Genomic DNA, 24160 nt, shown 5'->3' on the forward strand with positions numbered 1-24160 from the left:
ATTTACTCCAGAAACCCGACAAGGCCCTCATCCCCATCATTCGCAGGAGAAAGAGACAGCGATATAAGGGATGTAGGTCTTGGTCCCTTGTAAGGATCTGATGGCGAGTGGGTAATCTGCCTTTACCATCGGTCCTATTAGCCAACGTACAATCATTGGATAATAAAATAGCCAAACTACGAGCACATATATCCTACCAACGGCATTAAAAACTGTAATATCTTATGTTTCATCGAGACGTGGTTGAACAACGACATGAATAACATACAACTGGCGGGTTTTACGCTTATTCGGCAGGATAGAACAGCCGCCTCTGGTAAGACAAGGGGTGGCGGTCTATGTGTATTTGTAAACAACAGCTGGTGCACGAAATCTAAGGAAGTCTCAAGGTTTTTCTCACCTGAAGTAGAGTATCTCATGATAAGCTGTAGACCACACTATTTACCAAGAGAGTTTTCATCTATATTCTTCGTAGCTGTCTATTTACCACCACAAACCGATGCTGGCACGAAGAACGCACTCAATGAGCTAAACACGGCCATAACCAAACAGGAAAACGCTCATCCAGAGGCGGTGCTCCTAGTGGCCAGGGGATTTTAATGCAGGGAAACTTAAATCCGTCTTACCTAATTTATACCAGCATGTCACATGTGCAACCAGAGGGGAAAAAAACTCTAGACCACCTTTACTCCACACACAGAGACGCGTACAAAACTCTCCCTCCATTTGGCAAATTTGACCATAATTCTATTCTCCTGGTTCCTGCTTACAAGCAAAAACTAAATCAGGAAGCACCAGTGACTCGGTCAGTAAACAAAGTGGTCAGATGAAGCTGATGCTAAGCTACAGGACTGTTCTGCTTCCACAGACTGGAATATGTTCCAGGATTCTTCCGATGGCATTGAGGAGCACACCACATTAGTCACTGACTTCATCAATAAGTGCATCGAGGCAATCGTCCCCAAAGTGACCGTGCGTACATACCCCTTCCAGATGCCATTGATTACAGGCAACATCCGCACTGAGCTGAAAGGGTAGAACTTCCGCTTTCAAGGAGCGAGACTATAACCCGGAAGCTTATAAGAACTCCTGCTATGCCCTATGATGAACCATCAAACAGGCAAAGCATCAATACAGGACTAAGATTGAATCGTACTACACTGGCTCCGACACTCGTCGGATGCGGCAGGGCTTGCAAACTATTACAGACTACAAAGAGATGCACAGCCGCGAGCTGCCCAGTGACACGAGCTTACCAGACAAGCTAAATTACTTCTATGCTCGCGTCGAGGCAAGCAACACTGAAACATGCATGACAGCATCAGCTCTTCCAGACGACTGTGTGATCACGCCCTCTGTAGCCGATGTGAGTAAGACCATTAAACAAGGCCACAGAGCCAGACGGATTACCAGGACGTGTAGTCTGAGCATGTGCTGACCAACTGGCAAGTGTCTTCATTGACATTTTCAACCTGTGCCTGACTGAGTTTGTAATACCAACATGTTTCAAGCAGACCACCATAGTTCCTGTGCCCAAGAACACTAAGGTAACCTGCCTAAATGACTACCGACCCGTAGCACTTACGTCTGTAGCCATGAAGTGTTTTGCAAGGCTGGTCATGGCTCACATCAATACCACTATCCCAGAAACCCAAGACCCACTCCAATTTGCATACCACCCCTCCTGTACTCCCTTTTCACTAATGACTGCATGGCCAGGCATGACACCAACACCATCATTAAGTATGCCAATGACACAACAGTGGTAGGCCTGATCACCGACAAGACAGCCTATTGGGAGGTCAGAGACCTGGCCATGTGGTGCAAGGACAACAACCTCTCCCTTAATGTGATCAAGACAAAGGAGATGATTGTGGACTACAGGAAATGGAGGACCAAGCACGCCCCCATTCTCATCGACAGGGCTGTAGTGGAGCAGGTTGAGAGCTTCAAGTTCCTTGGTGTCCACATCACCAAACTATCATGGTCCAAACACACCAAGAGTCGTGAAGAGGGCACAACAAAGCCTATTCCCCCACAAGAGACTGAAAAGATTTGGCATGGGTCCTCAGATCCTCAAAGAATTCTACAGCTGCACCATCGAGAGCATCCTGACTGGTTGAATCACTGCCTGGTATGGCAACTGCTCGGACTTTGACCGCAAGGCACTACAGAGGGTAGTGCGTACGGCCCAGTACATCACTGGAGCCAAGCTTCCTGCCATCCAGGACCTCTATATCAGGCGGTGTCAGAAGAAGGCCCTAAAAACGATCAAAGACTCCAGCCACCCTTGTCATAGAATGTCCTCTCTGCTACTGCACGGCAAGCGGTACTGGAGCACCAAGTTTAGGTCCAAAAGACTTCTTAACAGCTTCTACCCCGAACCCATAAGACTCCTTAACAGCTAATCAAATGGCTACCCAGACTTTTTGCATGGTAACCCTGTTTTTAGTTTCCAGAAAATAACCGAAGCAGAGGTTCTAGCTGCCCTGTGTGCCATTGATACTAAGAAATCCTTAGGCGCTGACAATTTAGACCCGTTCTTACTTAAGTGTGCTGCACCTATCATTGCTGGTTCAGTGACACACATTTGTAATCTAACATTAAGCACAGGAAATATCCCTAAGGTGTGGAAAGCAGTTTTTCTTCTGCCATTACATAAGGGAGGTGACGGTAGTGATTTGGATAACTATCGACCCATCTCTAGGCTCCCTTGTCTGGCAAAGATCCTAGAATCTATAGTCAACAAACAGTTACAGTCTTTTCTTTCTGCTAACAGTATTCTTAGCACCAATCATTCTGGTTTTAGATCTAAACACAGTACCACATCGGCCACTATGCTTGTTGTAAATGATATTGCAAATGCCTTAGATGATAGAAAGCACTGTGCTGCGTTGTTTGTAGATTTGTCAAAAGCTTTTGACACTGTAGACCATGCTATCCTTTTGAGTAAGCTGTCATCTATAGGAGTGGGCACTGATGCCTGCCGATGGTTTTATGACTATCTTAAAGATAGAACTCAGGCCGTCATGGTCGACGGGGTCAAGTCTGACCCCTTACAGTTACTTAAAGGGGTCCCTCAGGATTCAATAATTGGCCCACTATTGTTCTCACTTTATAAACAACATTGGTGATGATGTCAGATATTGTAAATTCCATTTATATGCAGATGACACAGTGATGTACTCTATTGCTCCAACAGCGGACCAAGCTTTAATGCAGTTGGAGTCTGATTTTAGGATACTACAGGGGTCTCTTTTACAGCTTAAACTTGTTTTAAACGCTAAGAAAACAAATGTCATGTTTTTTTCTAGGTCTAAACTCTCAGTTAGAAACACTTTTGTAATCACTAGCTTGGATGGTACTCAAATCAAAACAGGTCTCTGCATATAAATATTTAGGGGTATGGTTAGATGATAGGCTTTCTTTTAAAAAACATGTTACTGAATTGGGAAAAAAGCTCAAATTCAAGATAGGGTTCCTTTACAGAAACAGGGCTTGTCTGTCCTCCGTAAATAGAAAACAAATTGTGCAGGCTACTTTTATGTCCGTTTTAGATTATGGTGATATTATCTATATGCATGCATCGGCAAACACATTAAAACCACTGGATGCTATTTACCATTGTGCACTCAGGTTTATCACAGGTGATAGTTACAAAACTCATCACTGTATCCTATATACACATGTGGGTTGGGCCTCTCTATCTGTGAGGCGAGAGCAACATGCTCTCTTGTTTATTTATAAAGCACTTCTTTTAAAACTACCTCCATATATATCATCATTAATTTCCACTAGATATACACATTTTAAAACCAGATCACAGATGTGGATTACATTAGAGACTCCTGCGGTCTCCACAGAGTTGGGTAGGACTGCCTTTAGTTCCTTTGCACCTTATTTATGGAACAAACTGCAGATCCAACTTAAGTTAGACACTCTGGTGTCCCTTACCCATTTCAAAAATGTTATGGAGGATCAATATGATGTTGTCTGTGATTGTTTCTGTTGAATTGTGTCTTTGTTTTGTATGTTTGAAATGTTCTTGTCTGTATGCCTAAAACTGTACATGTCAACATGTTTACACAGGGCACAGCCGTAAAAGAGATCCAGGTCTCAGTCTGTTTTCCCTGTTAAAATAAAGATTTTTTTTAAAAAACGGTGCCCCCATACATTGGTTCTGTACCGGTAAAGCCTGTATATAGCCTCGCAATTGTTATTTTACTGCTGCTCTCTAATTATTTGTTACTTTTATTTTAATTATCTATTTTTTACTTAACACTTATTTTTCTTAAACTGCATTGTTGGTTAAGGGCTTGTAAATAAGCATTTCACTGTAAGGTCTACTACACCTGTTGTATTCGGTGCATGTGACAAATAAAATTGTATTTGAGATGACCTTTTCTGATTAAACAACTTGTGTTAAGGATCTGTCACAAACTACATACATACCATTTCAGTCCTGGCCAAACAAGCTGTTGAGGTAGTCTTTATGACGTACATAATGCTGAAAGGAGAAAAACAGAGGAGAGGTCATCATCATAGAAAAGACTCTAACCTGCCTGAAAGGCTATAATAATATTTCATCAGTGTACTGTATGTACATGCATAAGGACAAATCTGACATTAGGCCACTTTGGGTTACAAAAACATCTGCCAAGTTTTGATTTTGGGGTGAACTACAATACAAGTATTATTACAGTGCACCAACAGTGAATAACACTACACACTCAGTCACTCACGTCTATATATGCACTGTTGCTATTCCTCCCCCTCCGTCTCAACCTTGAGTGCAAACACACAGCATCATAACACAGTAAATGGCTTGTACTGTATGAATTCTGCTACCAAGTCAGTGACCCTTATTTGAGCTAGGGGTAAAGCATTTTGACTTCAGCGGGTGCGGGTCACTGGCCTGCAGGGCTCCTTGCCTTTGTTGAAGTCTGGTTTGATGGTAACCACTTCATTTCCATCTGCTCTTATCGTGCACAACAAGCATTCCTTCTCCTTTTGGCCAAGTCTGAGGAATACAAGAATACAATGCCACTTTTCAATTCCTGAATTGGAATGTACTTCAAAGTTATTACATACAAAGCAGTGTAATAAGTGCATAGGCTACATAGTGGTTTTTCCCCTTGTGCTACTCACTTGCCCGGTGGTCCCAGGTCCCCCATGATGTGCATGGTCTGTACAGGTGTGTTGACCACGTGGCTGGTCTTCACAAAGTCCTCCGAGGGCTCCCAGGAAATCAGCCTGGACTTGGGGAAGGTGCTGTCACTGCAGACCAACAGAATACCACAAACACGTTTTGCATAAAAGGGTATGGTGTAATATGAACATACCGGTACACTGTTTGTCTTCAAAGCAGCACATCACACATCAATGTTGCTTCAATTACATTCACTTTAATAATAATTCACTTTGGTGAGTAACAGGGACCTACACTGGCTGTCTGTCCTGTCGTCTGTGTCTGACATTGGCCATCCTATGTGCCAGGAAGGTAGGGTTGGACTTGACCTGCCTCACCATACTCTGGGAATCCTGTAATGAGTATATCAAAAACAACTTTAAAACACTAACGTTTCTTTGGGACAGAAACAAGGTAAATTCTTTGTTTTGAATAATGAAATTGTCACGTCTGCTCCCGCTCCCCCTCTCTGGAGCACGAGGTCGCCAGGCTGCTCATCATTACGCACACCTGTCACCATCGTTACGCGCACCAGCGCTTCATCGGACTCACCTGGATCACGTCATTGATTGCCTCCCCTATATCTGTCACTTCCTCAGTTTCATTCCCTTGTCTACATTGATGTCGTTTTGTTTCTCTTGTCCAGACTCTGTTCTTCTTTAGTTTCATGTCTATTTATTAATAAATCCTCACCCTGTACTTGCTTCCTGTCTCCCAGCGTCTGTGGTTATGGAACCGTTACAGAAATGGAGATTCAGTAGAAACCCACCCCTTCCCAATTGGTGTAGCAGTCAGAATCGGTGTAGGTGAAAATCCTGCGGTTCCGTCTGCCCCTGGTCCGCTCCAGAGCCATGATCTCTGTGTGGTACTGTCTCTCCAGTGGAGTCTGGTATACTGACTCACTCTGGAACAAAACCACTTCATATTACACACACACAGACACACACAGACACACACACACACACACACAACTTACTATGCAAAATCAAACTATCCTAAACAGTAAAGTCTTATTTGTTATAAGGACACTGGTAGAGGACCTACCTGACTGAACAGCTTCTCCTGCCAGCCTACCACCAACTCCTCCTCATCATCATCTCCGGCTGAAAACAAAACCAAGATGTTCTGGTCCATATCTAGCCACCACGAAAATAACATCTACTCAACTAAGAAGCATATAACATCTTTCTGTATCAAAACATCTAACATCTTTCTGTTTCAAAACATCTAACATCTTTCTGTTTCAAAACAGTGTTAATACCTGATTGAGCCTGTGAGTTGAGGGTGTCCAGCTCAATGACTCCCCTCTCCTGTTGAGTCAAAACCTGCTGCTGAAGGTGTTAGGAGAGGGCTGCTGTGGAGGTGAATCTCTGAATATGGATCCTGTAACACCATTGTAAATATAAACAAGGTAAACAGGATTCTAGCTAGCTAAATAACATGTTTTCATGGCAAACTCAGGGATCAGGTCAAGCAATATACTGGGTGTTTATCATCATCTGCTTTGAGAGCTAACGTTAGCTAACGACATTGTCTTGCTTTTATGGCAATGCAAGGAATAAAAGCCACACAAAGGCCAACTGCAACTTACTTAATTGTAAGGTTTTTGACAGCATCTCGGGAACAATAGGTAGCCTCTCCGGTGTCGGTGCTGCAGCCGTCTGCCATGTTGTAACGTTAGGAACTTTATTGATGGCTAGCTAACTAGCTAGATTAGCAACATACACACAAACGCGCAGCAAGCAATTGAGACAATTTTGTAGCTAGTACTTTTCACAAGCGTCTGCTCGTTGCATGGTAACAACAGTCTGCCTGCCTGGTTGGGTTTCTGGCGAGCAATCCAACTATTTATTGGTTCACTACCGCCACCTACCGTGGGATCCAGTCCAGAGCAGCAGAATAAACCCCCCCACTGATAACAGGTAAGGTAATATCAGTACAATAATATTCCCTTGCTGTAAAAAGTTTAAGAACCCCTGATGTAATTAATTAAGAGAAAAATCTGTCTGACACAAATAATTGCAATTTAAAAAGCTTTATTGGAAATACACGTTTCAAACAGCACAATTCAAGTACAGATGAGTGTAGCTAAATCAGATACATGCTAATTTAGTTTAAATGTGATGCAGTCCTCCAGTCCCAGTTCATTTGCACTCTTTTGACATGCTTCAGACCAGATGCATGCTCCACTTCAGTGTACAATGGTCCTGAATTTGCATATCACAGTGTTTGAAGCTTCTACATTCTGCATCTCTCTGCTGTCTTTCATCTGAAGCCATATCCTCCAGGGTCTAAACAGGTGTAGATTTCCATCTCTGTGTGGGAGACCAGATATTGCAAGGAGACCAGTAAGGGGCCCTCACCTCTTCACTTTGGCCCAAGGATACCAGTGACACTGCCCTAAGGTTGGTGCTGTTCTTTGGATGAGACTGTGGAGACAGAGGTCTTATCTCTCTGTGGTTACTAAAGATGTCATGGCACTTATGACATGAGTAGAGGTGTTGACCCTGCTTCTCCTGGATATATTTCCAAGCCTAAGCATGTAAATCCAACTCATTATCATAGGCTGGATGGAGACCAATATCGTTTTTTTTTTTTATATTGCTGCTTGTCTCAAAATATAAGAATGAGACCAATATATGTATTTTGCTAATCATAATTCCTGTCTCTGAAATTACGTTTGTGTGTGTTGTAGGAATAACCAATACTCAAAATCTGTGTGTGTGTGTGTGTGTGTGTGTGTGTGTGTGTGTGTGTGTGTGTGTGTGTGTGTGTGTGTGTGTGTGTTAGAAGTAATAGTTGGCCATTATTTCTTTGAACATCTCAGTTTGGGCAGCAGCCACTGAAGAAACCTGTCAATCAAAAACCACAGGAGAATAAATAGTATTATAAACTGGGTGGTTGGATCCCTGAATGCTGATTGGCTGACAGCCGTGGTATATTTAAGCAATAAGGCACGAGGGGGTGTGTTATATGGTCAATATACCACACCTAAGGGCTGTTCTTAGGTACAACACGACACGGAGTGCCTGGATACAGCCCTTAGCCGTGGTATAATGGCCATATACCACAAACCCCCAAGGTTTCTTTTTGCTATTATGAACTGGTTACCAACGTAATTAGAGCAGTAAAAATAAATGCTTTGTCATACCTGTGGTATACGGTCTGATACACCACGGCTGTCAGCCAATCAGCATTCAGGGCTCGAACCACCCAGTTTATAACAGACCATATACCACGGGTGTGACAAAAACATGTATTTTTACTGCTCTAATTACGTTGGTAACCAGCTAATAATAGCAATAAGGCACCTCGGGGGTTTGTGGTATATGGCCAATATACCACGGCTAAGGGCTGTATCCAGGTACTCTGTGTTGCGTTGTGCATAAGAACAGCCCTTAGCCATGATATATTGGCCATATACCACACCTCCTCGTGCCTTATTGCGTAAGTTTGCACTTACACATCAGATAGCTGCTCTTTCTCTGCTACCTCATTCTATTTCTCTAATTCTCTAGTCTAGTATTCCCTGGTTATGTTCCACTTCTCCCTCCTCTATTTCCTCACCTCTTCCCCAGACTCTTCTTTTCCTCTTTCTTGTCCTCCTCCTTACTTTCTCCAACATTTCCCATCTGTTGCATCTTACTGGCCTTCTCTTGCTTCACTACTTTTTTGGCCTTGCCCTTGTTTTTCTTATTGACCTTCCCTTCCTGAATATTTTGGACAAGGAGATAAAGTAATGTAAGCTTATAGGTTTTCTCTTCTCTTGAGCTACGATACCTAGAGCTATGCTATACTATAGAAGGACTTATGCTATACTATAGAAGGACTTACAGCCAATATTCCCTTCTTGTATTTCCTCTCACCTGTGGGGCCACTCCAGCCATTTCCTGGAGCAGCTTCCTGCCGGACTCGCTCAGGTTGGTGATGGGAGCCAGGCGAGGGCTGTGGCGGTATGGGAAGTTCTCTGTTCGGGGCGGAGCGATAATGACAGGGCTGAGAGGAGTCAGAGGCCTTGGGACATTTACTGGGTAGGGAGAGCCTACAGCAGAGGGCAGGGCCCGTAGGGCTTCAGCCAGGGTCCGGTGTGCTGAGGTCACAAGAGGAGAGAGACCATTCTTGACAGATACAGGACCTGAGTCCTTCCCTGGGCTCTGTAGGACCAGAAAGTAAAGTAACATATCAGGAAAGTGCTATGTTCAACACAATCTGTAGAAATACTTTATAACTACTCTATACATATTGCAGATACATGACTATACTCAATAAGTAATTGTCTGCATCATTTCCAATCCCCCATGTGTATAATATATATATATATATATAAACAAATGTAATATGCAGAACTTACCAGGAAGTCTGACTCATCGAAGGAGTGGAGAGACAGATCATCATCCATAACCCTCACTTCAAGCTTGGTCACCTTTCCATCCTCAACTTTCAGCGGTGGTGTCCTCCTTTCATGATCCTCATCATCACACTGTGTATCAGAGTCAACTAGTCAGAGACCATCCTCCTCACAGTGATGTCACTCAACAAAGACATGGACGGTAGGGTACAACTCTTTTACCTCCGATTCACAGTCAGTGAAGGAGTAGATGGAAAAGTCATCAGAACTGGAGGATGAGGTCACATCATATTTTCTCTCCATCAGCCGAGTCACCCTTCCAGACTGAGGAGACAGAGAAAGGCATGTACTCATGGCAGCCATAGAATACACTGGCATTGACCCTCAAGGAAATGTAGAATATGTAGGCAATCCAACATGGTTGTACAAGTAGTGAGTAATACATGGGTAACTGAAAATGCAATAAATGCAACTCCCATAACATTAGGGGGGGGTCTAAAGACCTTCCATAGAATAGGATTATTTAGCATCTCGAATGGATGATTGTCAATTCAACCAAGCCACCCAAAATGGCCATATGAATCAACAGATTGATCTATCTGTTGTGTCTCTATGGGAACAGCAGAGATGACCTGGCTGAGAGGCTCTGGATTGATGCTCCATCCATCCCCAGATGTTTGGTCCTGCCCATAGCTCACAATGATTGGCTGTTAACAGTAAAGAATGAATTCAACACTGCTTTGCTCATTTTGGCCTTGAATTGTGTATCAATAAATAATGTAAGTACTGTTATGTGGTTGAATTTGAATGTGACTTACAGGCCTTTTGTGGATCTGAGGGGTCTGCACTGAAGTAGACTGTCAAGACAGCATTCAATGTGGTTAGATAGGGATTTCTGCATTTGCTTTCATTCTGATAACTGCAGTTTGTACATGCAGAATGCATAACTAATGTGTATGTGTTATTGTTTCAGGTCGGATATGACTTACAGGCTTTGGCCTTCTGTGCACCTTGCCGGTTGGCCATAACACGGAATCAGGGGTGTTCACCCTCACTGGTTTCAACTGTCAACACAACACTCAATTTAAAATGTGATAATATAACAAAAACAGGACAAAACAAACAAATATTTGATATTTACCACATAAGGGCGGCGTCTTAAAGCTCTTTTGATTCTCTCATCATTACGGTCCATCTTTCTTTCTGAGGGAAACATTTCCATCAATTGATTGACACAAAACACATCCTGACACACACACACAAAGATGGCATTCCAAATGGCGCCCTATTCCCTATATATATATATATATATATATGTTTGGAAGGAGGTGCCCCAAAAGGCCAAAGATTACCTGCAACAACCTGAGTGAAGAAAACGATTGTAGATTAAATCAAATCTGAACACAGTTTATGTAGTGAATTAATGCATGGCTACGTCATTTTATATCACAGCTTTATGACCGCGCATAATACGTCACCAGAAAAAAGCTTGTTTGGAGCCGGACTGGTGGTCGCATCTTCTCACTGGTTGTAGCTCAATAACGAACGTGATGTGCTTATTATATCCTAATGACTGAGTAATGGTTGTATCGATGGTTGGTTGGACGTTTTACATAGATAGGCCAACATGATATCAATAGGAAGAAACCATTCCTTGCCAAATATTTTTTTATTATTGTTTTACTTTGAGTAACATTAAGGGACCACAATGGAAGCCGTTTACTTTATTGTGTTGTCCCTGGCCTGACACGTTTTATTTAATTAAACGGTTTTATTATTTTATTAAACTGTCAAATCAAATATATCTATCTAGCTTTCTATCTAACTCAAATGAGCTGTTGAGGACTCTTTGGTCATCACATTTCAGGCACAAGCCAGCAGGTGGAAGTGTCTTTAAATGCAGCACTGCCTTAGCGCACTTCATGATCTGCGCAACAGTAACTTTGTGGTTGTGAAAGTGATTAATCCAAATGTGGAAGTCCAGTACATTTGTTTTGGTTTATCAAGCTAGCTACTCAAGTCTTGGCTAAAGTGTTGTGCAATATTGGAGGAAAAGTGTCGTAACTGACATGTTGTATTGTGCTTGAATATCCTCTAGTAATTTGACAAGTATGCACTGAGCATCAACATGATCACCCGAATAGTTTAGAAAGATGTGGTTCAGAGGTTCAAGAGTTTTACTACTGAGTTCAGGCTAAAAAGTGGCATTGTTGCTGTCATTATAGTATCATTTGTTTTGTTTACTGTCACTACATATTTCGGTTTATCAGAGGATGTCTAAAGTCTTGGAACTACAGTTTTTGCCAATGGGCATGGTACGTTAGCAAGGAGGGATTGGGTGATTTAAGAATCATATGCTCGGTAGCTAGCTAGCTACTTTGTATGGGACTGTTGTAACGTTATCTAGCTTGCTACAACTTGTAGCTAACGTTAATGACGTAACATATGGTGCCAGTAGGCTACAGCAGCAAGCTAGAGCACAACACATCAATGCCGCTGATGTCTGTCAACCCGTTAATTTCAGTTTTAATCCTCTCCTCTTCCTTTGTGGTACACAAGCTCATCACATACTCCTTCCACCACAAGACAGTGACCCAGCTACTCTTCAGCATTGGGGTTCTGGTGCACCTCTGTGGTGGGATTGAGAAGAGTGTGGACACTATTTGATTCCTCCTCATGTTTCAGCTGCTCTCTATCAGCACAGGGGTGTTGTACACCCTCCTGGGGCTGGTACTGTTTGGTGCATCTGCCAAAAATCAAGGGGAGGGGTTAGTTCCTGTATCTCTCTCCCTTATGTGTATGGCCACAGTGGTTATGGTTGAGGGCTTTCTTTTTGGGGCCATGTTAGCCCTGGCTGTTTCTGGTCATCGTAACACTTTTGGTCCCACACACTGTCTTCCTCTGCAACCCCATCATCGCAGGGGGATCTCTATCCTTACTCCAACCTTATTTTGGTTGAAAATAACCATGATACACTGCAGTATGTCACAGCTTTAAGTGTGCTTAGTAGTGTAGTTAAGTTGTAATATGTTTATGTGCGGCCATGTGGTCTAAGGCACTGCATCTCAGTCTACAGTCCCTGGTTCAAATCCAGGCTGTATCACATCCGGCCGTGATTGGGAATCCCATAGGACGGTGCACAATCGGCCCAGCGCTGTCTGGGTTTGGCCAGGGTAGGCCGTCATTGTAAATAAGAATTTGTTCTTAACTGACTTGCCTAGTTAAATAAAGGTTAAATAAAAATAAATGATATACTTGAAATTTGTGTTGAGTCATCATCATGCTGTACATAATGGGATGTTTGGTTAGGAAAATCACTGTGTCACACATTCTCCTTATCTTGCTCTGGGGAAACATGGAAAGGGCTGGCACCCACTTCTAGACATGTCTGATGCTAGGGCATCAGTGCTGGACAAGAAGATGCCTTTCAGGCTGCTGAGGGACAACTTTGGTTTTAGAAGTGTTTTTCTTTTTTCATCCGGTTGGACAAATAGTCCAAACAGGGGGGCATGTCTCACTGTCCCCAGTGAAAGTTGTGCCCCTGAACATTGATGTCCTGTATGACCCTGCATCAATAGAGAAGGAAGACGGTCCACCCACCCTGAGTACTGAGAAAGCACTAGACGCATCATTTATCCTATAAGATGAGAGGTCATTAAATTAACATGATTGCTGGGTGCAAGCCAGAGTACATGATGTACTACAGTATAATGAGGAGCAGTTTCAATAGATGATCCTCAGCTGTAATTGAATACTGTACAATAGGCACCTAGTGGTCCCCATGATTAGATAGAGCATCACTGTTTAGTTAGATAAGCTCTCTGTAATCTCTCCACATTCTCATTGGTTGCAGAATCATTTCTACCCAGTCCAAGCCAACGCTCCAGTTTCCTCCAACCTACAGGCTACCGATACCACACCAAAGACATTTGAAGGCAGGGCCCACTCCTACTATACACAGGGGAGCCCTGTTTAGTTCTCAGGTTATTATGTTCACAACCATGGAAATGGCCTCAAGCATAGCTTTGGGTAAAGTCACGAACATGAACACAGCTGCAGCCACAGTCAAGGTCATAATCATGGACACAGTCATTGGCAGACATCTGCCTCTCAATCCAGCAGTCACTGGGGCCCAGTGGCTCAACATCTACATCTACATTCTCAACATTCTCTCCAGTCTGTGTCTGTCAGTGCCCCCCAGAGTTTCACAGCAAACATGCCCAATTCACTGCCAAGATCTGTGATGGTTCACCCAGGGGCACCTGTGTCTTCATTGACAGATTGATGACATAGAAAACTCTTTGAATGACATTACATTTAAAAAATGACTACAATAAATGCCTATTAAGTGCCAAATAAAGTATAACAGGGTTTCAAATTATATATTACAGTGAGAGAAAAAAGTATTTGATCCCCTGCTGATTTTATACTTTTGCCCACTGACAAAAATGATCAGTCTATCATTTTAATGGTAGGTTTATTTGAACAGTAAGAGACAGAATAACAACAAACAAATCCAGAAAAATGCATGTCAAAAATGTTATAAATTGATTTGCATTTTAATGAGGGAAATAAGTATTTGACCACCTCTCAATCAGAAAGATTTCTGGCTCCCAGGTATTTTATACAGGTAAGGAGCTGAGATTAGGAGCACACTCTTAAAGGGAGTGCTCCTAATCTCAGTTTGTTACCTGTATAAAAGACAACTGTCCACAGAATCAATCAATCAATCAGATTCCAAACTCTCCACCATGGCCAAGACCAAAGAGCTATCCAAGGATGTCAGGGAAAAGATTGTAGACCTACACAAGGCTGGAATGGGCTACAAGACCATCGCCAAGCAGCAGACCAAAATGGAGCTCTTTGGCATCAACTCAACTCGCCGTGTTTGGAAGAGGAGGAATGCTGCCTATGACAACAAGAACACCATCCCCACCGTCAAACATGGAGGTGGAAACGTTATGCTTTGGGGGTGTTTTTCTGCTAAGGGGACAGGACAACTTCACCGCATCAAAGGGACGATGGATGGGGCCATGTACCGTCAAATCTTGGGTGAGAACCTCCTTCCCTCAGCCAGGGCATTGAAAATGGGTCGTGGATGGGTATTCCAGCATGACAATGACCCAAAACACACAGCCAAGGCAACAAAGGAGTGGCTCAAGAAGAAGCACATTAAGATCCTGGAGTGGCCTAGCCAGTCTCCAGACCTTAATCCCATAGAAAATCTGTGGAGGGAGCTGAAGGTTTGAGTTGCCAAACGTCAGCCTCGAAACCTTAATGACTTGGAGAAGATCTGTAAAGAGTGGGACAAAATCCCTCCTGAGATGTGTGCAAACCTGGCGGCCAACTACAAGAAACGTCTGACCTCTGTGATTGCCAACAAGGGTTTTGCCACCAAGTACTAAGTCATGATTTGCAGAGGGGTCAAATACTTATTTCCCTCATTAAAATGCAAATCAATGCATAACATTTTTGACGTGTTTTTCTGGATTTTTTTGTTGTTATTCTGTCTCTCGCTGTTCCCTGCCACAGGAGTTACTAGAGCGCAATGGGACAAGGACATCCCTGCCGGACAAACCCTCCCCTAACCAGGACGATGCTTAGAGAATTGTGCGCCAACCTATGGGTCTCCGGGTTGCAGCCGGCTGCGTCAGAACCTGTAATCGAACCAGGATCTATAGCTGCACAGCTAGCAACTGTGCCACTGCGCTACTTGGGAGGCTGGGTTTCATATTAAATCATGCATAAATCCCTTGTGACAAGTGGAATGGAAGCTTTTTTAATAGGAAGTTTCAGACGACAAATGAAATTGCTAAAAAATGTCTAGCCTAACGGGGGTTGACGTGTTATGCTCGACACACTAAGTTTTGCACCACAAAACAAAAAATGCAAAAAAGAGCAGAACTAGCTCATGAGCTCAACTAGGACCTGCATTTTGGAGCTATGTCTTTTACAACTCTCCCATTCACCTGTGTGAACTTCAGCTTCGTGGCATGCTAGCCTTTTACTGGCTGCGGAGAGCCTTTTCTGTTTGCATTGTGCACCAGGTTTTTATGTCTTTCCATGTTCTGTTTTTGAGAGCTGGCTCTGACCCATAACAGGCAATCCTCTTTGCCGGGAACCTTCTTTATCACTTTACATTTTCCCAAATGCTTCCAAACTGATGCTTTCTCACAGCTGCTCTTGGGCCTCTTGGGTTGAGAAGTCATTCTCCAAACCTAATCGCAAACAAAGAAAAGATTAAAACACATGATGGTCCAACACAATAGGGGAGAGGGGCATAGGGAAGGTAAGGGAGAGGAGATAAAAAGAAAAGACTTCCTCCGTGTCAGGTAAGCAGTCTCAAAGTGTACCCTCACCAACTTACCGGACTGAGTGAGTTCTGAACATCCCTCGCTGTCGTCTGATCCTGCGTCCAAGTCTTCTTGGGCCTCTTTCTGGTGTCTGTCTTGACTCTTTAGTGCGTTTTTTCAGTTCTTTCCCAGGCTTTCCTGAAAAACACAAAAAGATGGAACATACATAAGAGTAACAAAAAATCCACATATTAGCAAGCAACGACATTACAATTTTCTTCAGAACTCACTCAGCCTGGTAAGTTTGATGGTGAACTGCGGCTGTTCCGTTGCTTTACGAAAGCAGCCGGTGTCTACCGTCACAAATTTACCAGGCTGAGTTCTGAACACCTGTCACTCAAGCTTTAGCTGTCAGGTTCATACTCACTGATGCAGCCGGTGTCACTCAGCTGGTGTTTGTATCATATTTGTACAACAGCTGATGAAACTATAAAAAAAATGTATCAGTGTAACTTCCTGATAGTTGCTGATTGAAAATACAATCTACATAAGACATTCTAAATCAGCAGGTTTTGCATTGGTGGAGTTTTGGCTTGCTTGGTGACATCACCAGGTGGTCTAAGTTAATAGACCAATAACAAAAAGTTTGAAATCTCTCTGCCAATAACAGCTAGTTTTGAAGCTACATTTCCCTCCCATTAGTGGATTGATCCATGTTTTCAGGCTATATAGTGTTTGTTTACATTTACTTTGTTTACCCACATTGGAGTAAAACAAGCTTATATGTTGAGTTCTGATGGGGTACAACAGTTGAACTAAGCTAATGAGGCATTTATAAGTTATATTCTTCAAGAATCAATATCACTAAATTGCAGGTCCAAAAATGGATTTTGCAACTGCCGATTGCCACTTCAAAATGCAGGAAATGAAGGGGTGGTTGACGGTTGGCTACATACCTTGGCACGAGAGATTCCTGCATTTATCCGTGTTCTGACGAGAACCATTTTAAAATAGACATGTCATTAATAATGTATAGTATGACAGATTACCTATGGCAGCAACAACTGTCTCTCCCAATCAAGCCTTCCCTTCTAGCACCGCACTGTCTCTGCCAGTCCTGAGGCAAACAAAACATGTTTTCACAAAAAAAAAAAGAAATGTATTTGGACCATCCGGATATCCATATTTGAATAGTGCAATATTTCAAATGCCTATCCCTAGCTGCCATTTCAAAATAAAATCACTGCTAAACAAAATGTCTCACATTGTGACTAGTGCAAATAACTCGGCCTGCCACAGCAAAGCTACCGAGCTAGGACCACATTTGCATCAGAATGTAGCTAGCTACCAGTAGCTAGTTTAACATTACTCCTATGGAGTTTTTTAACATTATGCACAACACTAAATTATTTCATATGAGAACATCTAAGACATCATAACAAAGATAAGCAATGCAATAATAATCCATTCCGAAATGTATTAATGTCTACTCCAGCAACATTTAGCAGCTAGCTGGCTAATTAACCTATCAGTATAGCCAGGAAAAATGGCTCGCTAGCTAGCTGCTAGCTAGCTAACACAATGCTTCAACATAGCTAATACTTTTCCATGCATCGACGAAATGTAGGTCGCTACAGCTACATTGGCCTAGTTATTGTTGAATAATAACAAAGCTAGGTAAATTCATTTAAAATAATATCGCCAGTCATTTCAAAATACTTACAGCTGAAATACACTGCTGTTTTCTTTGTGAGCATGGTGAGCTGGAGAAGGCCGCATCCACATGTAGAGTTCTGGGGGATGGGACAAGATCCCCAAATAGACCCTGGCTTTGGATCAGGTTTGAATTCCCCCCCGCTAATGATCCTTGTTAGGTTTGGGGAGGGGAAGCTGATCCTAGATCTGTATCTAGGGGAAACTTAGCCCCAGCACATAAAAGAGAGAAGGGGGGAGGAGAGAGAGCGTCGCTCTCAGGAATGACAGGACACGTACAAAATCTACCAGTAAGAAATTGGTTTCAGAATATAATATATTACCTTTAGCAGTTCTAATGTCTTCATTTGCTCCATTTCATTAGTCTTGTTGATTGATTGCCGATATCTAGTTTCACAGAAAAGATGGTGTTGATAAAGAGCATCCATCTGTGTTTGTAATGCATTCATAGACATATAGTTCATACTGGTGGTCCTACCCATCACCCACTTCACTCCATTAACCCTAAACTTGCTGCTCACATGGTGGTTTGTCTAAATCTATTTGACTTTAGGTTAGTTAAGGTTAAGAAGGTAAAGATTGTGTTAGGCTGTGTCGGGAGCTCTAGTGGCAATGCTGCCTCACCCAGATCACACATTGCCCTATATAAGTATATATTGTAGCAAGCTTAACCCAACACTTACCACCTTCTGATCTCTTGGTGTAATGGATAAGGTGTTGGCTTGCTAGTCGCTGGACCGGGGTTCGAGTCCCAGTTGGAGCTACCCCCAAATTTGTTACATTGGTATCAGAAGTGGGATAGTGACTGTGAAGCCATCTAAGATGTGTGTACACGTGAGAGACTTGCTATAAAGAAGTGTGGGGGCATGCTCTCCCAAAGGAAGGAGGTAATGTAGCAACCTTAATCCAACACCGAGCAAACTCATCTTGAGGTTTGGACATCTTGGCGTAGCACTTAAGGTTTTGGCTTGACAGTTGATGGACCCATGTTCAAAACCTGTTTGGGGCGACCGCATTAATTCACTAAAATATATTTGTTTGCCTACGGGCAAGGAGACCCGGTTTTGAGACAGAAGGGGCATTACGCCATTGCTGTTTGCAAAAAAAAACACAACATTGGTGGAAGCAGTGGAATTGTCCTTTGGGAGAGGTGTGCACATTTCATGGGCAGGATCTGTACCCGGGCCTCCCATGGGAAAAACCAGTGTCTTGACCATTAAACCAAGATGTAATGCCCTCTTGAGCTGAGGGTGACACTGATTTTAAACTTGCAAGCAGGACTACCTCATTACCAGATCATGAGACACGCACATGGGATAGTGTAAAGGGAACTTTGCCTAGGAAGCCCATGCCAGGTCGCAGTTGTAAATGAGAACTTGTTCTCAACTAGCCTACTTGGTTAAATAAAGGTGAAATAAATATATATTTTTTAAGTGTTAGAAGGTGGAAGATAGATAATTAGTCCAGTAACTGAAAGGTCACTGGTTTGAGTCCTGAGTCAGGCAACAAAACGTGGGATTTGATCTGAACTGGCAGATCTGTGACCAAACCCTTCAGAAAAACAAATTCCCTTTGTTCCCCGTAATTTGGACTAATAAATTGTACTGGCGACGGAGAGGATGGCTGCCGTTTTATTGGCTCTTAACCAACCGTGCTATTTTGTTTGTTTTTTCACATTGTTTGAAACTTATTTTGTACATAATGTTGCTGCTACCGTCTCTTATGACCGAAAAGAGCTTCTGGACATCAGAACAGCGATTACCCACCTTGAATTGGATGAATAATTTTTCTTTAATGAGTCAGATGAGAGGGATTTACTCCAGACACCTGAACAGGCCCTCATCCCTGTCATTCGTAGGAAAAAAAGACAGAATCGCAGAAGGAGATCGGGGTGCCATGTGAGGATCAGGCAAAGAGTGGCTAATCTGCCTTTGCCATCCGTACTGTTAGCCAACGTACAATAGGTGGAAAATAAATGGGACGAACTAAAAGCACGTATATCCTACCAACGGGACCTTAAAAACTGTAATATCTTATGTTTCACAGAGTCGTGGCTGAACGACGTCATTAATAACATACAGCTGGCGGGTTATACACTAATCGGGAGGATAGAACAGCAGCCTCTGGTAAGACAAGGGGTAGGGGTCTATGTATATTGTAAATAACAGCTGGTGCACGATATCTAAGGAAGTCTCAAGGTTTTGCTCGCCTGAGCTAGAGTATCTCATGATAAGCTGCAGACCACACTATCTACCTAGAAAGTTTTCATCTATATTTTTCATAGCCACCACCACAGACCGATGCTGGCACTAAGACCGCACTCAATGAGCTGTATACCACCATAAGCAAACAGGAAAACGCTCATCCAGCGGCGGCGCTCCTAGTGGCCGGGGACATTAATGGAGGGAAACTTAAATCAGTTTGACCTAATTTCAACCAGCATGTTAAATGTGCAACCAGAGGGAGGGAAAAAAACTAACTCTAGACCACCTATACTCCACACACAGAGATGCGTACAAAGCTCTCCCTCGCCCTCCATTTGGCAAATCTGACCATAATTCTATCCTCCTCATTCCTGCTTACAAAAATGTTTTAAGCAGGAAGCAAAAGTGGTCAGATGAAGCAGATGCTAAACTACAGGACTGTTTTGCTCGCACATACCCATACCAGAAGCCATGGATTACAGGCAACATCCGCACAGATCTAAAGGGTAGAGCTTCCGCTTCAAGGAGCGGGACTAACCCGGAAGCTTATAAGAAATCCCGCTATGCCCTCCGACGAACCATCAAACAGGAAAAGTGTCAATACAGGACTAAGATCGAATCGTACTACACCGGCTCCGACGCTCATCGGATGTGGCAGGGCTTGCCAACTATTACAGACTACAAAGGGAAGCACAGCCGAGAGCAGCCCAGTGATACGAGCCTACCAGACGAGCTAAATAACTTCTACGCTCGCTTCAAGGCAAGTAACACTGAAACATGCATGAGAGCATCAGCTGTTCCGGACGACTGTGTGATCATGCTCTCCGCAGCCGATGTAAGACCTTTAAACAGGTCAACATTCATAAGGCCGCAGAGCCAGATAGATTACCAGGCCGTGTACTCCGAGCATGCTCTGACCAACTGGCAAGTGTCTTCACTGACATTTTCAACCTCTCCTTGTCAGAGTCTGTAATACCAACATGTTTCAAGCAGACCACCATAGTCCCTGTGCCTAAGGACACTAAAGTAACCTGCCTAAATGACAACCGACCCGTAGCACTCACATCTGTAGCCATGAAGTGCTTTGAAAGGCTGGCCATGGCTCACATCAACACCATTATCCCAGAAACCCTAGACCCACTCCAAGTTGCATACCGCCCCAACAGATGATGCAATCTCTATTGCACTCCACACTGCCCTTTCACACATGGACAAAAGGAGCACCTATGTGAGAATGCTATTCATTGACTACATCTCAGCATTTAACACCACAGTGCCCTCAAAGCTCATCACTAAGCTAAGGACCCTGGGACTAAACACCGCCCTCTGCAACTGGATCCTGGACTTCCTGACGGGCCGCCCCCAGGTGGTAAGGGTAGGAAACAACATATCCGCCACACTGATCCTCAACAAGGGGGCACTTCTAGGATGCATGCTCAGTCCCCTCCTGTACTCCCTGTTCACTCATGACTGCACGGCCAGGCACGACTGCAACACCATCATTAAGTTTGCCGATGACAACAGTGGTAGGCCTGATTCACCGACAAAAACGAGAAAGCCTATAAGGAGGAGGTCAGAGTCCTGACAATGTGGTGCAAGGACAACAACCTCTTCCTCAATGTGATCAAGACAAAGGAGATGATTGTGGACTACAGGACAAGGAGGACTGAGCACGCACCCATTCTTATCGACGGGGCTGTAGTGGAGCAGGTTCAGAGCTTCAAGTTCCTTGGTGTCCACATCACCAAAGTATCATGGTCAAAACACACCAAGACAGTCGTGAAGGGGGCAAGACAAAGCCTATTCCCCCACAAGAGATTGAAAAGATTTCTCATGGATTCTCAGATCCTCAAAAAAATTCTACAGCTGCACCATCGAGAGCACCCTGACTGGTTAAATCACTGCCTGGTATGGCATCTGCTCAGACTTTGACTGCAAGGCACTACAGAGGGTAGTGAGTATGTCCCAGTACAACACTGGGGCCAAGCCTCCTGCCATCCAGGACCTCTATACCAGGCGTTGTCAGAATAAGGCCCTAAAAATTGTCAAAGACTCAAGCCACCCTAGTCATAGAATGTTCTCTCTGCGACCGCACGGCAAGCGGTACCGGAGCGCCAAGTCAAGGTCCAAAATACAAATTGTTTACTTAACACTTATTTTTCTTAAACTGCATTGTTGGATAAGGGCTCGGAAATAAGCATTTCACTATAAGGTCTACACTTGTTGTATTCTGTGACAAATAAAATCAGATTTAACATTACCTTTGCTAATGAAACAACTTTGTTGAAGTCTGGTTTGATGGTAATCACTCCATATCCATCTGCTCTTATCGTGCACAACAAGCATTCCTTCTCCTTTTGGCCAAGTCTGAGGAATACAAGAATACAATGCCACTTTTCAATTCCTGAATTGGAATCTACTTCAAAGTTATCACATACAAAGCAGCGTAATAAGTGCATAGGCTACATAGTGGTTTTTCCCCTTGTGCTACTCACTTGCCCGGTGGTCCCAGGTCCCCCATGATGTGCATGGTCTGTACAGGTGTGTTGACCACGTGGCTGGTCTTCACAAAGTCCTCCGAGGGCTCCCAGGTAATCAGCCTGGACTTGGGGAAGGTGCTGTCACTGCAGACCAACAGAATACCACAACCACATTTTGCATATAAGGGTAATGTGAACATACCGGTACACTGTTTGTCTTCAAAGCAGCACATCACACATCAATGTTGCTTCAATTACATTCACTTTAATAATAATTCACTTTGGTGAGTAACAGGGAACTACACTGGCTGTCTGTCCTGTCGTCTGTGTCTGACATTGGCCATCCTATGTGCCAGGAAGGTAGGGTTGGACTTGACCTGCGTCACCATACTCTGGGAATCCTGTAATGATTATATCAAAAACAGCTTTAAAACACTAACGTTCCTTTGGGACAGAAACAAGGTAAATTCTTTGTTTTGAATAATGAAATTGTCACGTCTGCTCCCGCTCCCCCTCTCTGGAGCACGAGGTCGCCAGGCTGCTCATCATTACGCACACCTGTCACCATCGTTACGCGCACCAGCGCTTCAACGGACTCACCTGGATCACGTCATTGATTGCCTCCCCTATATCTGTCACTTCCTCAGTTTCATTCCCTTGTCTACATTGATGTCGTTTTGTTTCTCTTGTCCAGACTCTGTTCTTTTTTAGTTTCATGTCTATTTATTAATAAATCCTCACCCTGTACTTGCTTCCTGTCTCCTAGCGTCTGTGGTTATGGAACCGTTACAGAAATGGAGATTCTGTAGAAACCCACCCCTTCCCAATTGGTGTAGCAGTCAGAATCGGTGTAGGTGAAAATCCTGCGGTTCCGTCTGCCCCTGGTCCGCTCCAGAGCCACGATCTCTGTGTGGTACTGTCTCTCCAGTGGAGTCTGGTATACTGACTCACTCTGGAACAAAACCACTTCATATTACACACACACAGACACACACAAAAACACACACACACACACACACACACACACACACACACACACACACACACACACACACACACAACTTACTATGCAAAATCAAACTATCCTAAACAGTAAAGTCTTATTTGTTATAAGGACACTGGTAGAGGACCTACCTGACTGAACAGCTTCTCCTGCCAGCCTACCACCAACTCCTCCTCATCATCTCCGGCTGAAAACAAAACCAAGATGTTCTGGTCCATATCTAGCCACCACGAAAATAACATCTACTCAACTAAGAAACATCTAACATCTTTCTGTTTCAAAACATCTAACATCTTTCTGTTTCAAAACAGTGTTAATACCTGATTGAGCCTGTGAGTTGAGGGTGTCCAGCTCAATGCCTCCCCTCTCCTGTTGAGTCAAAACCTGCTGCTGATGGTGTTGGGAGAGGGCTGCTGTGGAGGTGAATCTCTGAATATGGATCCTGTAACACCATTGTAAATATAAACAAGGTAAACAGGATTCTAGCTAGCTAAATAACATGTTTTCATGGCAAACTCAGGGATCAGGTCAAGCAATATACTGGGTGTTTATCATCATCTGCTTTGAGAGCTAACGTTAGCTAAAGACAGTGTCTTGCTTTTATGGCAATGCAAGGAATAAAAGCCACACAAAGGCCAACTGCAACTTACTTAATTGTAAGGTTTTTGACAGCATCTCGGGAACGATAGGAAGCCTCTCCGGTGTCGGTGCTCCAGCCATCTGCCATGTTGTGACGTTAGGAACTTTATTGATGGCTAGCTAACTAGCTAGATTAGCAACATACACACAAACGCGCAGCAAGCAATTTAGACAATTTTGTAGCTAGTACTTTTCACAAGCGTCTGCTCGTTGCATGGTAACAACAGTCTGCCTGCCAGGTTGGGTTTCTGGCGAGCAATCCAACTATTTATTGGTTCACTACCGCCACCTA

At 43.5% G+C, this 24160-nt stretch overlaps 3 protein-coding genes and 1 long non-coding RNA gene across 5 annotated transcripts; all 4 read right to left on the reverse strand.

The window, feature by feature from the left end:
* Window positions 1-4353: 4353 nt before the first annotated feature.
* LOC115186310 (Meckel syndrome type 1 protein-like) lies at window positions 4354-7084 on the reverse strand. 2 transcript variants are annotated; one of them, XR_003875678.1, is made up of 8 exons: window positions 6780-7084; window positions 6450-6571; window positions 6233-6291; window positions 5958-6092; window positions 5444-5541; window positions 5149-5277; window positions 4743-5020; window positions 4354-4507 (listed from the first exon to the last, which is right to left on the reverse strand). XR_003875678.1 is itself a non-coding variant. In XM_029745987.1 (7 exons), the coding sequence occupies exons 4-7, from the start codon at window positions 6039-6041 to the stop codon at window positions 4894-4896; spliced, it is 438 nt and encodes a 145-aa protein (XP_029601847.1). In that variant the 5' UTR covers window positions 6042-6092; window positions 6233-6291; window positions 6450-6571; window positions 6780-7084; the 3' UTR covers window positions 4354-4893. The 2 variants fall into 2 exon arrangements, 1 of the variants encoding a protein (XP_029601847.1); XM_029745987.1 differs by having other exon boundaries at window positions 4354-5020.
* Window positions 7085-7832: 748 nt separating this feature from the next.
* LOC115186301 (uncharacterized) lies at window positions 7833-11858 on the reverse strand. Its single transcript, XM_029745969.1, has 9 exons — window positions 10678-11858; window positions 10526-10600; window positions 10355-10393; window positions 10169-10243; window positions 9759-9860; window positions 9540-9668; window positions 9055-9342; window positions 8756-8898; window positions 7833-8040 (listed from the first exon to the last, which is right to left on the reverse strand). Exons 1-9 carry the CDS (start codon window positions 10756-10758, stop codon window positions 7995-7997), a joined length of 978 nt encoding a protein of 325 aa, XP_029601829.1. The 5' UTR covers window positions 10759-11858; the 3' UTR covers window positions 7833-7994.
* Window positions 11859-15292: 3434 nt separating this feature from the next.
* On the reverse strand, window positions 15293-18919 carry LOC115186311 (uncharacterized). The gene is made up of 4 exons (XR_003875679.1): window positions 17553-18919; window positions 16879-16946; window positions 15904-16027; window positions 15293-15754 (listed from the first exon to the last, which is right to left on the reverse strand). It is a non-coding gene; the product is annotated as an uncharacterized LOC115186311 (long non-coding RNA).
* Window positions 18920-21836: 2917 nt separating this feature from the next.
* LOC115186302 (Meckel syndrome type 1 protein-like) lies at window positions 21837-23956 on the reverse strand. The gene is made up of 7 exons (XM_029745970.1): window positions 23880-23956; window positions 23550-23671; window positions 23361-23416; window positions 23044-23178; window positions 22530-22627; window positions 22242-22370; window positions 21837-22113 (listed from the first exon to the last, which is right to left on the reverse strand). The coding sequence occupies exons 1-7, from the start codon at window positions 23954-23956 to the stop codon at window positions 21909-21911; spliced, it is 822 nt and encodes a 273-aa protein (XP_029601830.1). The 3' UTR covers window positions 21837-21908.
* Between the last annotated feature and the right edge of the window lie 204 nt (window positions 23957-24160).

This window comes from Salmo trutta, unplaced genomic scaffold (genome assembly GCF_901001165.1).
Source record: "Salmo trutta unplaced genomic scaffold, fSalTru1.1, whole genome shotgun sequence".
Lineage (NCBI taxonomy): Eukaryota > Metazoa > Chordata > Actinopteri > Salmoniformes > Salmonidae > Salmo > Salmo trutta.

Excerpts from the sequence above, each read along its gene's own strand:
- LOC115186310 (XM_029745987.1), bottom strand. The coding sequence starts at position 6,041 with ATGGCTCTGGAGCGGACCAGGGGCAGACGGAACCGCAGGATTTTCACC. Across the intron at positions 5,278-5,443 it reads CGACAGGACAGACAGCCAGT|TGACAGCACCTTCCCCAAGT; the intron begins GTAGGTCCCTGT and ends GTTGGTCTGCAG. Across the intron at positions 5,021-5,148 it reads GACCTGGGACCACCGGGCAA|ACTTGGCCAAAAGGAGAAGG; the intron begins GTGAGTAGCACA and ends TGTATTCCTCAG.
- LOC115186301 (XM_029745969.1), bottom strand. The coding sequence starts at position 10,758 with ATGGAAATGTTTCCCTCAGAAAGAAAGATGGACCGTAATGATGAGAGA. Across the intron at positions 9,343-9,539 it reads TCGATGAGTCAGACTTCCTG|AGCCCAGGGAAGGACTCAGG; the intron begins GTAAGTTCTGCA and ends CTGGTCCTACAG. Across the intron at positions 8,041-8,755 it reads AAGAAGAGTCTGGGGAAGAG|GTTTCTTCAGTGGCTGCTGC; the intron begins GTGAGGAAATAG and ends TTTGATTGACAG.
- LOC115186302 (XM_029745970.1), bottom strand. The coding sequence starts at position 23,956 with ATGGCAGATGGCTGGAGCACCGACACCGGAGAGGCTTCCTATCGTTCC. Across the intron at positions 22,371-22,529 it reads CGACAGGACAGACAGCCAGT|TGACAGCACCTTCCCCAAGT; the intron begins GTAGTTCCCTGT and ends GTTGGTCTGCAG. Across the intron at positions 22,114-22,241 it reads GACCTGGGACCACCGGGCAA|ACTTGGCCAAAAGGAGAAGG; the intron begins GTGAGTAGCACA and ends TGTATTCCTCAG.